Source organism: Macaca mulatta, chromosome 10 (genome assembly GCF_049350105.2).
Source record: "Macaca mulatta isolate MMU2019108-1 chromosome 10, T2T-MMU8v2.0, whole genome shotgun sequence".
Classification (NCBI taxonomy): domain Eukaryota; kingdom Metazoa; phylum Chordata; class Mammalia; order Primates; family Cercopithecidae; genus Macaca; species Macaca mulatta.
In genome coordinates this window covers 67602576-67616550 of record NC_133415.1, presented here as the reverse complement: position 1 = coordinate 67616550, position 13975 = coordinate 67602576, and the positions used below count along the sequence as shown (strand labels likewise).

At 41.7% G+C, this 13975-nt stretch overlaps 1 protein-coding gene across 25 annotated transcripts in view; it reads right to left on the bottom strand.

Moving 5' to 3' along the window:
• Window positions 1-13975, bottom strand: part of KIF16B (kinesin family member 16B) — a 314850-nt gene that overhangs the window by 128588 nt on the left and 172287 nt on the right. For all 25 annotated transcript variants that reach the window (XM_077951170.1, XM_077951172.1, XM_077951175.1 and 22 more), the window contains 2 exons: window positions 7277-7359; window positions 5375-5463 (listed from right to left, as the gene is read on the bottom strand). In XM_077951170.1, the coding sequence (XP_077807296.1) occupies window positions 5375-5463; window positions 7277-7359 (172 nt within the window). The remainder of the gene's footprint in view (window positions 1-5374; window positions 5464-7276; window positions 7360-13975) is intronic.

Below are 13975 nucleotides of genomic sequence, written 5' to 3'. Positions count from 1 at the left end.
CTCAATCACTCAAGCCCCAGCACAGGGCTGGACAAATGATGGGCCCTCAAGCACCACTGAATGAATGAGGTAAAATGGCAGGGCTGTGAACATCTATTTTATTCAACACGGGGATCTGCCTTCATCCTCCAAGTGGAGAAATACCGCCTTTGACAGGCCACACAAACCCGAGCTTTTTCCATGGGGTGTCTGATCGCTGACGGAGTCACAGTCACTTACAGGAGAAAGTTCAAGGCCCAGGGCCTAGTTTTTCAAGGTTGTACTCATTATCCTCCTTCCTCTTGACAACCTACTCCTCCTCCTGCCATATTTCTGTTTCAGCTGAGTGGCATGTAGCACCCAACCAGTTACTGAAGCCAGAAACTGCAAGTCAACATCTTTTCCTTCATTATATCCCATATCCAATTCATCATCCAAACCTCAGGACTTCCTGCCCTGACTATCTCTGCAGCTCACCCTTCTAGGTTCCTCCCACTGCTGCCTCAGTTCAGGCCCTCACCTCTAGGATCCTTGTGAGCTTCTCCAGGACTTGTGCTGCCCAGCCAGTTCCTGAGAAGTCAGAGCAATGCCTTTCAATACAAGGATGAATGATTATGCTTCTTCCTAGCTACAGGCACTCCTTGGACTGACTGGGTTTTGAGAAACATGCAAATGAGCTAGTTGAACTGAACTTGGCAGAACATGAGAGAGGTCATGTAATCATCAGGAAATCCATCCAGGATAGATTTACGTTAATCATTTATTTACTATACTTACTGGGGGAACTACATTTTGAGATTTTCTTTCTATATTTTTAGATACCATTTTCAACGTGGGACACTTGAGAAAACAGAAGAAAATAAAGATGAAAAGAATACAATAAGATACTGCCTCACACACATTTTGATGTGTACTATAAAAACAGAAAATCACAAATGCTGGTGAGGATATGGAGAAACTGGAACCCTTGGGCCCTGTTGGTGGGAATGCAAAATGGTGCAGCTGTTGTAGAAAACAGCATAGCTGTTCCTTGAAAATTAAAAATAGGGCTACCATATGATCCAGCAGTTCCACTTCTGGGTGTGCACTCACAAGAGTTGAAAACAAGGACTCAGACAGACAGTTGGACACCTATGTTCATAGCAGCATTGTTCACAAATTTAGTTCATAGCAGTATTATTCACAATAGCCAAAAGGTGAAAACAATCAAAGAGTCCATCAACAGATGAATGGATAAACAAAATGTGGTATTATCCATACAATGGAATACTATTTGGTCATAAAAAGAAAGGAAATTCTGACACATGCTCTATTGTGGATGAACCTTAACTAAAGACATTATGCTAAGTGAAATATGCCAGTGAGAAGAGGACACACACTGTAAGAGTCTACTCACATGAGGTACCTAAAGTGGTTAAATTCATGGAGACAAAAGTTGAGCGCTGATTGTCAGGAGTTTGGGGGAAGGAGGGAATGGAAGTTATATTTAATGAGTACAGAGTTTTAGTTTTGCAAGATGAAACTGGTTGCACAGTAATGTCAACGTACTTCACACTACTGAACTGTACACTTAAAAGTCATTACCACGGAGAAGAATGTTAACTGAAGACTGGGCCCTAGAAACCCACCCCTCAGGCACCTAAAATTCATGGGCAATTACTTTCTACAGCAGGTGGCAAGTTGAAGGGGTCTGGGAACCAGAGAGAAAGAAAGAATGATGAAGTATTAAGTAACTTTTATTTGCATTTGTGTCAATGAGTAATGCAAGGGGTAGCATGTGCACTTGAAGTCAGGTGAACAGGCTGCATAATGGCAGCGTCAGATGCAGCCAGAACCAACTGTAATTCCGTCCAAAACAGATTGCTTCTCCTGAATTTTCTGACTGCCTTGGCCTAGTTCTTCATTTCAAGACGAGGCCTTCTCCCCACCTATGGCTTAAAGATCCTGAACATGATTTTGAGATTATTCAAGTAACTGCAGTATCCCCTGGGATTAGGCAGACAGATTAGCCACAAAACCACATTCCTCTGCATAATATGTCTCGTTCCAGTATTTGGAACATCCATGCCCAAAGAAATTTTAAAAGCCTTTCCCAAAGGGACTCATGTGACTTACTAAAATTTTATTCTTAATCTGTTTACACAATTTTTATTAAGCATGTTATGTGAATGACATCTTATACAGAAAAGAGTAACACAAGGCCCCTGACCTTAAAAAGCTTCCATCCTAACAGGAAATATACATAAGCAGAATTCTTACTCGACTGCTAGCCTAGGCCTGCCCTCCCTGGCTCCCCCATCTCAGGGAAGAGTGTGCCACCTGTAGCAGCTGTTGAAGCCTGAATCCTGGGAGTCACTCTTAATTCCTTGATTCCACGTTGCTCCACCTCTACGGCTAAAGTGCAGATCCAAGCCACGATTACCTTTCACTTGGACCAAGGAAATAGCTTTTTCTAAATGGTCTCCTGCTTCTATGCCACATTCTCCAAATGGCGTACATCCTAATATTTGTATTAAGTACATCTTCAGGTTACTCCCTTGCTTAAATCATTCTAGTGGTTTGCCAGCTCTCTTAAAAAACAGTCAAACGCCTTCCAATTGCCTGCATGGCCCTACATTAGCTGGCCCTTGACCTCCCCACCCTCACTTGTACCACTCTTCTTGCTTACTATATTCCATCTACTCTGGCCCTCTCTTCACTTCTCATTTTGAAGCCATCACACTTGCTTTCTCTTTCTGTCTCAATGCTTTCCATTCTCCCCCTTTCTGTTTTATGAGTGTCGTTTTCTCTCCATGTGAGTCTCAGACCAAACATCCCTTCTTCAGGCAGCCACACCTGATCAAACAGTGTCCTAAGACATTTGATTTCATTTTCACTTTCTGGATTTATTTTTAAATTATCTGTTGATTGTATCTCTCCTCCAACAAGCATGCAAGCTGACCTTCTCGGGATTACTGGCAATGGTGCCCCTGTCCTAGAACCCTGACTGGTTCATACAAGGCATTCAGAGAGGATTTGTTGATAGATGAGTGTATGTTACAAAGAAGACAAAATAAGGAGGAAAGAAATGGAGTAATGTACAGTGAAGAGGGGACACTGATTTTTGGTTGTGGGGAAGAAAAGTCAGGAATCGCTTCCACAGCAGAGATTGTCTGTACTATGCCCTGGAGGATGAGTAGGTAGCCAGGCAAAAATGTATCCTAGTCTCTGGAGCTAGCAAAGGAAAAGCCCCAGAAGCACAAGCTTGTCCACCTGTAACTGACCAATAAAAACAACAGTGGGAAGCTGGAGCTCAGAACACCTGGAGAGAGGCCCGGAGACGAGCATAGACAGTGGGCAGCCCAAGTGACATGGTACAGGCTGGAACTTTATTTTTTAGACCATGGAAAGTCATTGAGGAGTTTTGAGGATGAAAACTGGTACACTTTGACCTGCATTTTGTAAACACTGAAAAAAACTATTTGAACTTAAATCTAAAAACAAAAAATGACATTACTTTTAAGAGAGCTACACTTTCTCCCAAGTTTTAGGAAGAAAAAAGAAAGACTTCCATCCCATGTGTACATGTAAGGCAAAGAGGGGCCTGTGGCAAAGGAAAGGCTGACTGAAGATCACGTTTTGGTTTCCAAAGTCATTCAATAGCCATATTACATTAGCAAATGGTTTCAGATTAAAAGGCACCACCACTGTAGAGGATAATAATGGTTGTATCTGGATTCCAGGATTAACTAACTGGGTCCTGGGCCAGGAGACACATCCAAGCCAGCATTCTTCATATCATAGGACAATTTAACTAGACAAACAATATCTAAGAGACAAGATCACACCATTTAAGCTGAAATTAACACTAAAGATCTGTGTATTATATTAAACTTAAACATGAGCAATTCCATCTCAGTCACAATAAAAGGCAACTGCTAAAACTGCTGTTAAAGACCTACAACAAAACGTGCCTTCCGAAGTACTTATCATTTAGTTGCTCTGAGAGTGTTCTCCCGTTTCAGACGTCTGACTGACATGGCTGATTTCAGGACAGAATTATTTAATGAGCACAACTTTGCTCAATGACCATGTAACAAAATGGAAAGATCAAATGGGAAAGACAAAGGCTGACACAAGGGAGTCAACTGCTGGTGCTTCCAGAAATCCTGGAAAGAGGGGGGCGCCCAGGAGTCCACAGCCACAGGGCTGTACTACCTGGCTTTTTTCTTAAGTTCAGGCAGGTGTTGGATTTGGGCTTCAGCTTGCTGGCCCATAAAATAAGGAATCCAGAAATGTGATCAAAGATCCCTCCTATGACACTGAAGAAATTACTTGCAGGTGTCTGCTTTCCACAAACCAGAACACTGGCTTGGGCTGAAGGAGTGAATGGCTTTCAGCACATGGCTCGATGTTTGCGAGAAATCTCAGGGTTGAGGGTGAGGGAGTAATGGAAAATGGAACCAGTCTCCTAACTGCAGTAAGGCAGGAGGTAGCAGAGTCAAAGCACGGGTGATGGAATCAGATAGACCTGGATGCATGCCTCAGCTCTGACCGTGAAACTGATGGAGAGCAAATGTATAAACATTTCCCCATATGTAAAATGGAAATAGGTTTGTGAGAATTAAAAAAGAATTAAAAGATCAAGGTTTTTAGCATAGTGCCTGGCATACAGTAACTACTAAATAAATGACAGTTCTAGACAATGTTGTTCTTGTTACTTTTCGCTCACTTATTCAGTCATTTGATTTACCTCCATTATTTTACATGAGATTATCCTGGTAGGAAAGATAAAACTATGGAACCTCACACAACCAAAAAGGGCCCTCAAAGTTCCCTGTTTTTAGGCATTTTCGTTATCACTGTCATTTTATTGATGAAGTCACTAAGGACGTGAGTTAAGCTGACTGTCCAAGGTCACCCAGCCACTAAGTCCATTTAAAACATTCTCATTTGTGCTCTCAGTAGTCCCCTAGTGTTTGAAGTAGTAAAGATAATTTCCTGCTCTACTGGATGGCCTAAGAATCAGGCGGCCTCTGTTATTACAAATAATTTATAAAATAAGATAAAAGTGCGTAAGCCAAAGGGATCATGCACTGAGTAATCAAAGTGCCAACTCTAAAATATTAGACAGTTATGAAAATGATAATGAAGCTTGTAACAACCCTTACTAATGCTTATTATGCTGTTAAGCGAAAAATCAGAAAACGCAAACTGTTTATGTTGTGATTATAACTAAGTAAAATTATGCACATATATAGTAAGGGCTGGAAAGGAACTCGGAAAATGACGGCGGCTGATTTGATAAGGAGGCGCCGTTGCAGAAGTTTTATTTTAATCTTGTGACTATAATGGAGTTGGCACAATAAATGCAAAAGTGATCATCACAGGGAAGGAGATGCTGCTGTTCACTCACCCGGGGTTATACAACATGACTGCAGACAGGTTCTCACGGGACTTCGAGAGGTCGGTCATGGACAAGCTGAAGGAGGACAGAAGGCCACTCTAAGGGCAGACACAGGGCAGAGTGGTTACCTTAGCAGAGAAGAAAAGGTCACTGCTCTGGACTCATTGCTTCCAACATGTGAGAGACAATGAGGTACACATGCTCCTACTTAACACACACCACAATTAACTGATCTATCTGAGGAAAGCAGATCAGGGCAACAAGACCCTGATACGGCCGGGCGCAGTGGCTCAAGCCTGTAATCCCAGCACTTTGGGAGGCCGAGACGGGCGGATCATGAGGTCAGGAGATTGAGACCATCCTGGCTAACACGGTGAAACCCTGTCTCTACTAAAAAATACAAAAAACTAGCCGGGTGAGGTGGCAGGCGCCTGTAGTCCCAGCTACTTGGGAGGCTGAGGCAGGAGAATGGCGTAAACCCAGGAGGCAAAGCTTGCAGTGAGCCGAGATCCGGCCACTGCACTCCAGCCTGGGCGACAGAGCAAGACTCCGTCTAAAAAAAAAAAAAAAAGACCCTGATACATTTCAAACCCAAGCCTTCTGCTAAGTACAGTAGGACCTTGGCCTTCTAGGGCTGGGGAAATTCATCAGGAATTCCATAACCCAGTTGGTCTGTGGAAGTTAAAGTCAAGGAAAGGGGTTACAATATCTTGCCAGTTAAAGTCAAGGAAAGGGGTTACAATATCTTTGTCATCCTCCATTACCTGGCAGGCAGCAGTCTCCTATAATCAGCGATATCCACTCACACTTAGGGAGCGATAAAGATGAAGGCAGGAGAGGTGAAGGGAGACCAAAAGAGCGAGCTTGACCTATTTTGCTTCCATGAGAAGTTACTGGCAAACATGTTTTTTCCCTCTGTTCCTCTGAACCTGTGTACCAAAAAGGACCCTCTAGGGAGACCCTGGGCTGCAGCAGATAAGAGGCTCTACTGGCTGGAAAAAGCCACCCAGGAGAAGGGTGAGGTCTGCAGCTTTCTTGTTATTTTCCATCTAGGGCACTGGCAACCTTGGGCATCCCTTATAAAGGAGACAGAAATGAGAGGCTGGGTAACCAGTGGTCAAGGGCAAATGCTTCTGGTATTCAAGTCAGTACTGCAGCCAAGGCTCCCCACTTGCTGGCTATGGAACAAGTTAGGGAGAGTTGCTCTTGGTCTGTTTCTCACCTTGACCGGGGGGGTGACAGCATGGGTGTATTAATGGCTGCTGCACAGATAAAGTGACAGAATATATGCACAAGTTTAGCACCATTTCTGGCTCAGAGAAATGTTAGCTGTAGCCTTTATTATCTTCTTCAGTCTAAGGACCAGCCATGATGTCTCTGAACAGATTTCTTTGCTTCTTTCTCTGGTCCTCAGCTCCCTTCCCCATCAGCACTTAAACTGCCCTTTAGACATCCCCTTCCAACCAAACCAAAGTCTTGCCCAGTTGTCCTAAACCCACCCCTGCTCTTGCTTCCCACCTCAATGAAAAATCTGTTTACTGTGGCTGATTTTGGATTAATGTGATTCCAATTTTGGGTTAATTCCTAAGAGATGCTGATTAGAGAAAGTCACTTTCCACCTAATGCAAAATGATGCCCAATTCCTTGGTGGGAAGGGTGGAAGGCTGAAGAGAAGGATCTAGGAGGGGCAGTTTCTCCTTGTCTGCTCTAGAATTTACTTGCTTGCTCTCTTACTTCATCAGCCAATCATCTGCTGGGAAACAATCTCCCTAGAATCAATCCAGATCACAGAACTACTTTTCCAGTGGTTCTGCACCCCAGAAAGTCAAAACGTTGGGACCAGAGAGACCACCACCCACTCATCCCCACATCCGATCAGTGGTTCCCTCCTAGAGACGCCGTGTCCCTCACCTTCCTCTTCTCCCTGAGCTTGGCAGCTTCCTTTGGATGGTTAAAGCGAAACATATTGGTTCTTCCCAAGAGAATCACAGCACCTGAGAACATACAAAAACAGTAATGAATTTACAGTAAACAGTGTGGTCAGTTGCCAATATAATAAAATGGAATTCTACGGTTGAAATGTAATTTCCAGTGTAATATAAAATAATAAGGGAAAGTTTTAGTCTCAAAAGTCTGCTTACTTAAGACAATTTCAAATCTGCAAATACCTTTATTTTTACAGCTGAGTGTCACAACACACATAATATCCTCATATCCATAATATCCAGCAGAAGTGATGAATTTAAGCATTACAACATAGTATGAGATTTAAAACTTAACAGACATACAATTAGACGTTTGATTGTCGGGAAGAAAAAATAAACCAGTTCTCCAAAGAGAGGTAATATCAAGCAAAGCATATGGTCACAACTTTAGGAATGTTTATTGATGCTGATAAAAGAAATCTCAAAAGAAAAGTGCTTTCAAAAGAAAACATGATGGAATTGGCATAGTATAGATAACTATCACTAAAATCTCCCTCAGAATTTGACAGGAAAGAACTTGTGTAAATTTAAGATCTATTTCCAAATAAAAACACTGCTTCTTGTCAAAACCCTATTAAAATTCCACATCAGACACACAAGAAAGGGTCCTTTTGATTGATGAGAGTCTTTCTTATTGAGAAAACAACTGTACAAGGGGCAAAAGAATTCAAAGGAAATACCCAAGGAAAACAAAAGCATGGGAAGAGGCAAATTTCAGCTTGATGAAGCAAACAAACCCATTCGAGGGTCACAGCTGTCTAAAGCAGGCACAGGTGCCTGCAGGGCTGTGAGCTCCTTGTCACCAGAGGCATGTAAGGTTCACTGTCTCTTCTGAACTCCCATCCATGTATGAGGGGCTATGTGTACGGCCCCATCCATGTATGAGAGTCTACAATGCCTCAGGGCATCAGTGAAGATAAAACACATGTACTGACAGTCAACCATGAAGAATGACATGTGAGTGCTTAAGTGTCTAGCACACTTAGCTGAGTGTGTGATTAAGCGACGAGTGTAGCCCAGAGTAGCTGGGGACAGGCTTCTGCACCAAGGACCTAAGCTGGGTCTCACTGGATAACCAGAGGGCAAGAGGAAGTGTTCCATGTGGGGTAACTGCAGGGAGAGTCGAAGCCATAGACAGGAGAATGGCCTGCTATGTTCAGGACAGAGGAGAGAGTCATGTCCATCCAAAGTTCAGGATGTTTGAAACAGAATCGATACTGGATAGGTGAAATAGACTGTGAAGACCGGAGAACAAGGATGAGAGTTTAGACCAGAGGTCACAAACTGGTGGCCAGAGGAAAAACTTCAGCCTATAGATGTGTTTTTAGTCTTCCCTGTCATGTTTCAAAAACAAAATCTTTAGTTGGCAAGAGTTAAAAGTCTGGAGAGTTCACATAAAAGTCTGGGCACCTTTCTAGCATTCCTTCAAAATTCCTAAGATACGCTATCAGTAGATCTTTGTTTGTACTTGGCAAAAATCCCTGGGCTGCTGAGGGTTGCCTCCTTTGCACAGGTGACCTCTGGTTGACCACAGTCACTAGCCTCTTGCTTGGGTAATATCTTTACCTGGGCCCTGCAGGAAACATCATTATACCAGGTATCTATTCTGGAGCTCAGGCCAGCATATCCACCTGCCTATTCGATGTATCATTTTGGACAGCTCAAGGGAGTTTCAAATTCAATATGGTTAAAACCTAACAGGTTTAAATCACAACCATAGGGAGCAACTGATATGGGTTGGTTTTAGTGGTTGTCATTATTTAGCAGAAACGAAGTCACTATGACAAGGAGGAAAAGACAGTTTTAGGAGCCCTAGTAGGGCAGCAGCAGATATTATTCACTCTACAATTTGCTTATCCCTGTGATGTAAAATTGCATTTGTATGTTTTCCAATTATGGCAAGGCACCATTACCATGATTAAAAACGGTGTTTCCCATGCCTTTTACGACTAGGACTCAGAGCAGTGTGCCGCATAGAAAGCCAAAAGCTAAGCAGCCACATCTAGGATATATGTATATTTAATGCTGTTAAAGTTACATTAGAGATTAATAAAGCAATCACATTGCAGGTGTTAATTACATCTCCAATTCTTCTTTTTTTTTTTCTGTTAATCAAATGCCTAGCCATGCAAGTTGAAAATTGCTAAAATATGTTAATGAAAAAATAGAATCGAATTGCAGAGACATATTTCAAATTGTATTAAATCATTGAAAATAATCTTGCCACCCAGGTTATTTGCATGAAATACACATAAAAAGTCCTTTAAGGAGTTATAAAAGAAAGCAAAACTATCCATGACAACTCACTGCTTCCATCTAGATAATGATTGAGTCAACTGTCTGGCATGTAAAAAGGGGTCCATTAAGGCTGGTTTCCTTCCCTTTCTTCTTCTAAGCACCTGTACTCAACAAACCTGGTGAATTTAAAAATTTGCTTCATTTTTACATGATGCCACTATTTATTCACTTAGCAAATACTTAATGAACACTCACTGTATGCCAGTCACTATGATAAACATGGGTGATACAGAGTTGAGCAAGTTAGATGTACGCTTTGCCTTTACAGAGCTTTAAAAAATGTCAGAAAGAGAAATAATCAAATAATGAAATAATTCCACAAATAAATGCAAAGCTGCAACTGAAGGAGAACTGTGTCCTGGGCTCAAAGAGCAACAGTGATAAGGGTTTATTATAGGGGAAGCTAGAGAAGGATATCTTCAAGGGAGGTGGTGTCTAAAACAAGCTCTGAGAACAAGCTGGGGAGAGTGTCTTGTGTAAAAGCAATAATGATCATGATCATGACTGATGATAATAATGAGGAGGAAGAGGCCACCAAGAATGAGTGACTGGAAGACAACCATGTGGCTTGGCAAAGGAAACAAGGGTGAGCACTGCACCAACATAAGGCTTGAGAAGGAGGGAGAAAGTGAACCAACTCAAATGGTTCAGGATGTAAAGGATCTTGTGTTTTATCTAGTTGTAAGAGGAAGACACTGAAGGGCTCTGTACAGCAGCATAACATGATCAGATTTCAGTTTCACCAAAGATCATTCTTGCAATGGTGACTGAAGAAAGGCCAAACAGGGCAAGAGTGAATGTGGCTAGGCAAGCCAGGTGGCCACTACAGTGGTCCAGGTAAATGATGATGACTCAGGATTGGGGGAAAGGGGTACCAAAGCAGAGAAGTAAAACAAAACTGGAAGACATGTAGGAGATAAAATCAACATGATCTGATGATGGGCTAGATACAAAGAGGAGAAGGGGGTGAGGAAGATGGCTTCTGGGTTCTGGAATGCATCGCTAGTTGGATGGGGAGTCTTCTGCACAGACTGAGAACACTGGAAAAGGACCAAGATGGGATGGGGAAAAAATCATGAGTTTGGTTTTGGACATAATGAATTAGAGACACATTTGGCAAATGAAAATATGGGTTTGAAGCTCTAGAATAAAAGTCTGGGATGTCAATCTGCCTTCTTACCCACTTACCTACATATATATACACACACATACAAACATATACACACACACACACATACATATATATATATAGACCTTTACATACACATACATATGCAGGTTGACTATTCTTTATCCAAAATGCTTGGGACAAAAAGGGTTTTGGAGTTCTGATTATTATTTTTTTTATTTCAGAATACTGGAATATATATAATGAGTTATCTTGGAAATGGGACCGAAGTCTAAACATGAAATTTATTTATGATTCATATATACTTATAGAGAGTCCTGAAAGTAACTTTATACAACATCTTAAATAATTCTGTGAATGAAACAAAGTTAGTGTACAGGGAACAATCAGAAAGCAAAGGTGCCACTATCTCAGCCACCCACGTGGACAATCTGCAGCTGCTTAGCATCACCATCGTTCCTGACTCTGAATTTATATGCTGCTGAGAAGCAATCACCTGGTGATCCATGTCTTTTTGTTAGCATAATGAACAAGTAGGAAATTCACTCAGTGAATTGAAAACAGGGAGGATGCAAGCTTTTGCTTATCACAGCAATTTTACATTTACGCATGCCTGTTGCATTAGCACATCTCAGTACAGTTATTCTGTCCTTGGCACCCTTATTTCCTGTAGGGGCTGCCTCATTGTCTGTAGTCCGTGTCTTTCTAGGGCAATAATGCCAAAACGGTGATGTTTCATCAGCATTACAGACTTGGTTCTGGTGTCAGATTTTCATCAGCGATGACCTTGACATACTCGTCAATAAATTTCTCTGCTGCCTCATAGTAAGCAGATACTCTATCACCACAAATCTTTAAAATTTAAAGCTGTGTCTGTTCCTAAATGTCGGCAACCAGTCTGCTGAATATTCAGTTTTCTTCAATTTTCAGTTCATTGTGATAGAGTTTTGCTTGTTTTCATGATCAACTTCCCATTAAGTGGCAAGTATTCACTGTGACACTGACATGATCCACTCTTTTAATACACAATTGAGATCTTCACTTTTAGCTTTATGCTATGTTTTTCTATTTTCCATTTATGTGTATTTATTACTTTGAGCATAGAACTTAGCCTTCTGTTTCTTCAGGTCATATATGATGGCCACTTCAACACTATACTCTTCTGTAAGACATTTCACACTTAACACCACCATCCTGTTTCTCTAACAGCTTTACTTTCTGTGCTACAGATCAACATAAATTGTTCCTGTTTCTTATCACTCTTATCTACAGGGGTAGCTGCAGACCTTTCTGACATGTTCAAACATTAACTTTACAGCACAGAACAGAGAATAAGAAAAAAAAAGCCACAGTGAGTAATGCATGCAGGTCTTGGCCCTGCACAGGGTATCATGGGGAACATGCTATTGTCATGTATGGCCTGAAACCTGCCATTTTATTGTCCTTTGTGGGCATACTCATATGGGGAATCTGGACATGTGCCGAAAAGATACACTGAAGCTGAAGGGGGCTGGGGGGTCTCTTTTCCTTTGTGAATACTGAACAAACTGTGTGTGTGGTGCACCTAAGTTTTGACTGCGAACCCATCACATGAGGTCAGGTGTGGAATCTTCTACTTGTGGCGTCATGTTGGCCCTCAAAAACGTTTGGACACTTCAGATTTCTGATGAGGAATGTTCAAAGTGTGCGTGTGTGTGTGTAAGAGACTCATTGCTAATAAATGAAACTACAGGAGTAGGAAAGAAACTTGAGGACAGAATACAGAGGTAGAAGACAAGAGGACCTAAGACTGGGCACCTGAAGGAATGCTGACTTCTAATGGCCAAGTAGAAGAAAATAAACTTACAGAGGAAACAGAGAAGAGACCATGAGAGAGGGAGAAAAAACCCTCCAAAGCCAAGGAAAAGAGGGGCTGACAATGCAGAATGCTTCTCAGAGGTCAACTAAGATGAAAAGACTAGAAAACACCATTTGGTGTGGTGGCATAGAGGTCACAAGTGGCCTTAGTGGGAGCTGATTTGGTAGTACACTGAGGCCAGAAAGAAGAGACTGAGGAATGCAGAAGAGGTACAGAAACGTAGATGTACTGAGCACAGGCAACTTTTTCAAGAAGTCTATGAATGAAGAGAAAGAGTTGGTAGCAGCCAGAGGGGATGATAGTGTATTAGTTCGTTCTCACGCTGCCAATAAAGACATACCCAAGACTGGGTAATTTATAAAGTAAAGAGATTTAATTGATTCACAGTTCAGCATAGCTGAAGAGACCTCAGAAAACCTAATAATCATGGTGGAAGGGGAAGCAAACATGTCCTCTTTACATGGCAGCAAGAAGTGCTGTGCAAAAATGGGGAAAGCCCCTTATAATACCATCAGATCCTGTGAGAACTCACTCACTATCGTGAGAAGAGCAGAATGGGGGTAACCACCCCCAGGATTCAATTATCTCCCACCACGTCCCTCCCATGACATGTGGGGATTATGAGAACTACAATTCCAGATGAAATTTGGGTGGGGACACAGCCAAATCATATCAGATAGATCCTGCAGGATATTTTATTTTTTGTGAAAAGAAAACTCATATGTATACTTAAAATGCAATAAGCAAACTGAAGGGAATAAAGAGGAATAAATGAATGAAAGAACTAATGAATGAGAATGGCTGATAATGTAAAGTTTCTTGATGAAACCTGAAGAGTGTGTGCTGCCCAGAAATCTTGGTGTGGCTAAGGACAAGTCAGTGCTTAATCTCTCCAGAATTCAGTTTCCTCATCCAGTCATCAAACTGGACAATTTCTAAGATGCCTTCCAGATCTTAAATTCCTTTCAACTATCAACCATTTGGTCTGAGGTCAGTGTGATTAACAGCAGCAGATGGACTTTATGTGATGCACTTAATTTGTAAGTTTGCAAGCATTTCTAAACCTCCTTGAAATAATGACTTCTTTGAGATTAATTCAGAGCTTGCTAAGTACCCAAAGACAGACAAATTCCAGGCAGTCTTCAGAGGGGATGGAGGGGACATGACATTGTGAAACAGTAGACAAAGACATTGCTGGTTTCACATGAGACTCTCTATTTTAAGATTTCGAGTAAGCTGAAAGAAGTAAATCTGTAAACGTTTCTAGTGATTCCTAAGGAATGCAGGGACAATAATCATTAATATCACCAATAATTACCCTCTTCAAGTTTTATGAAATT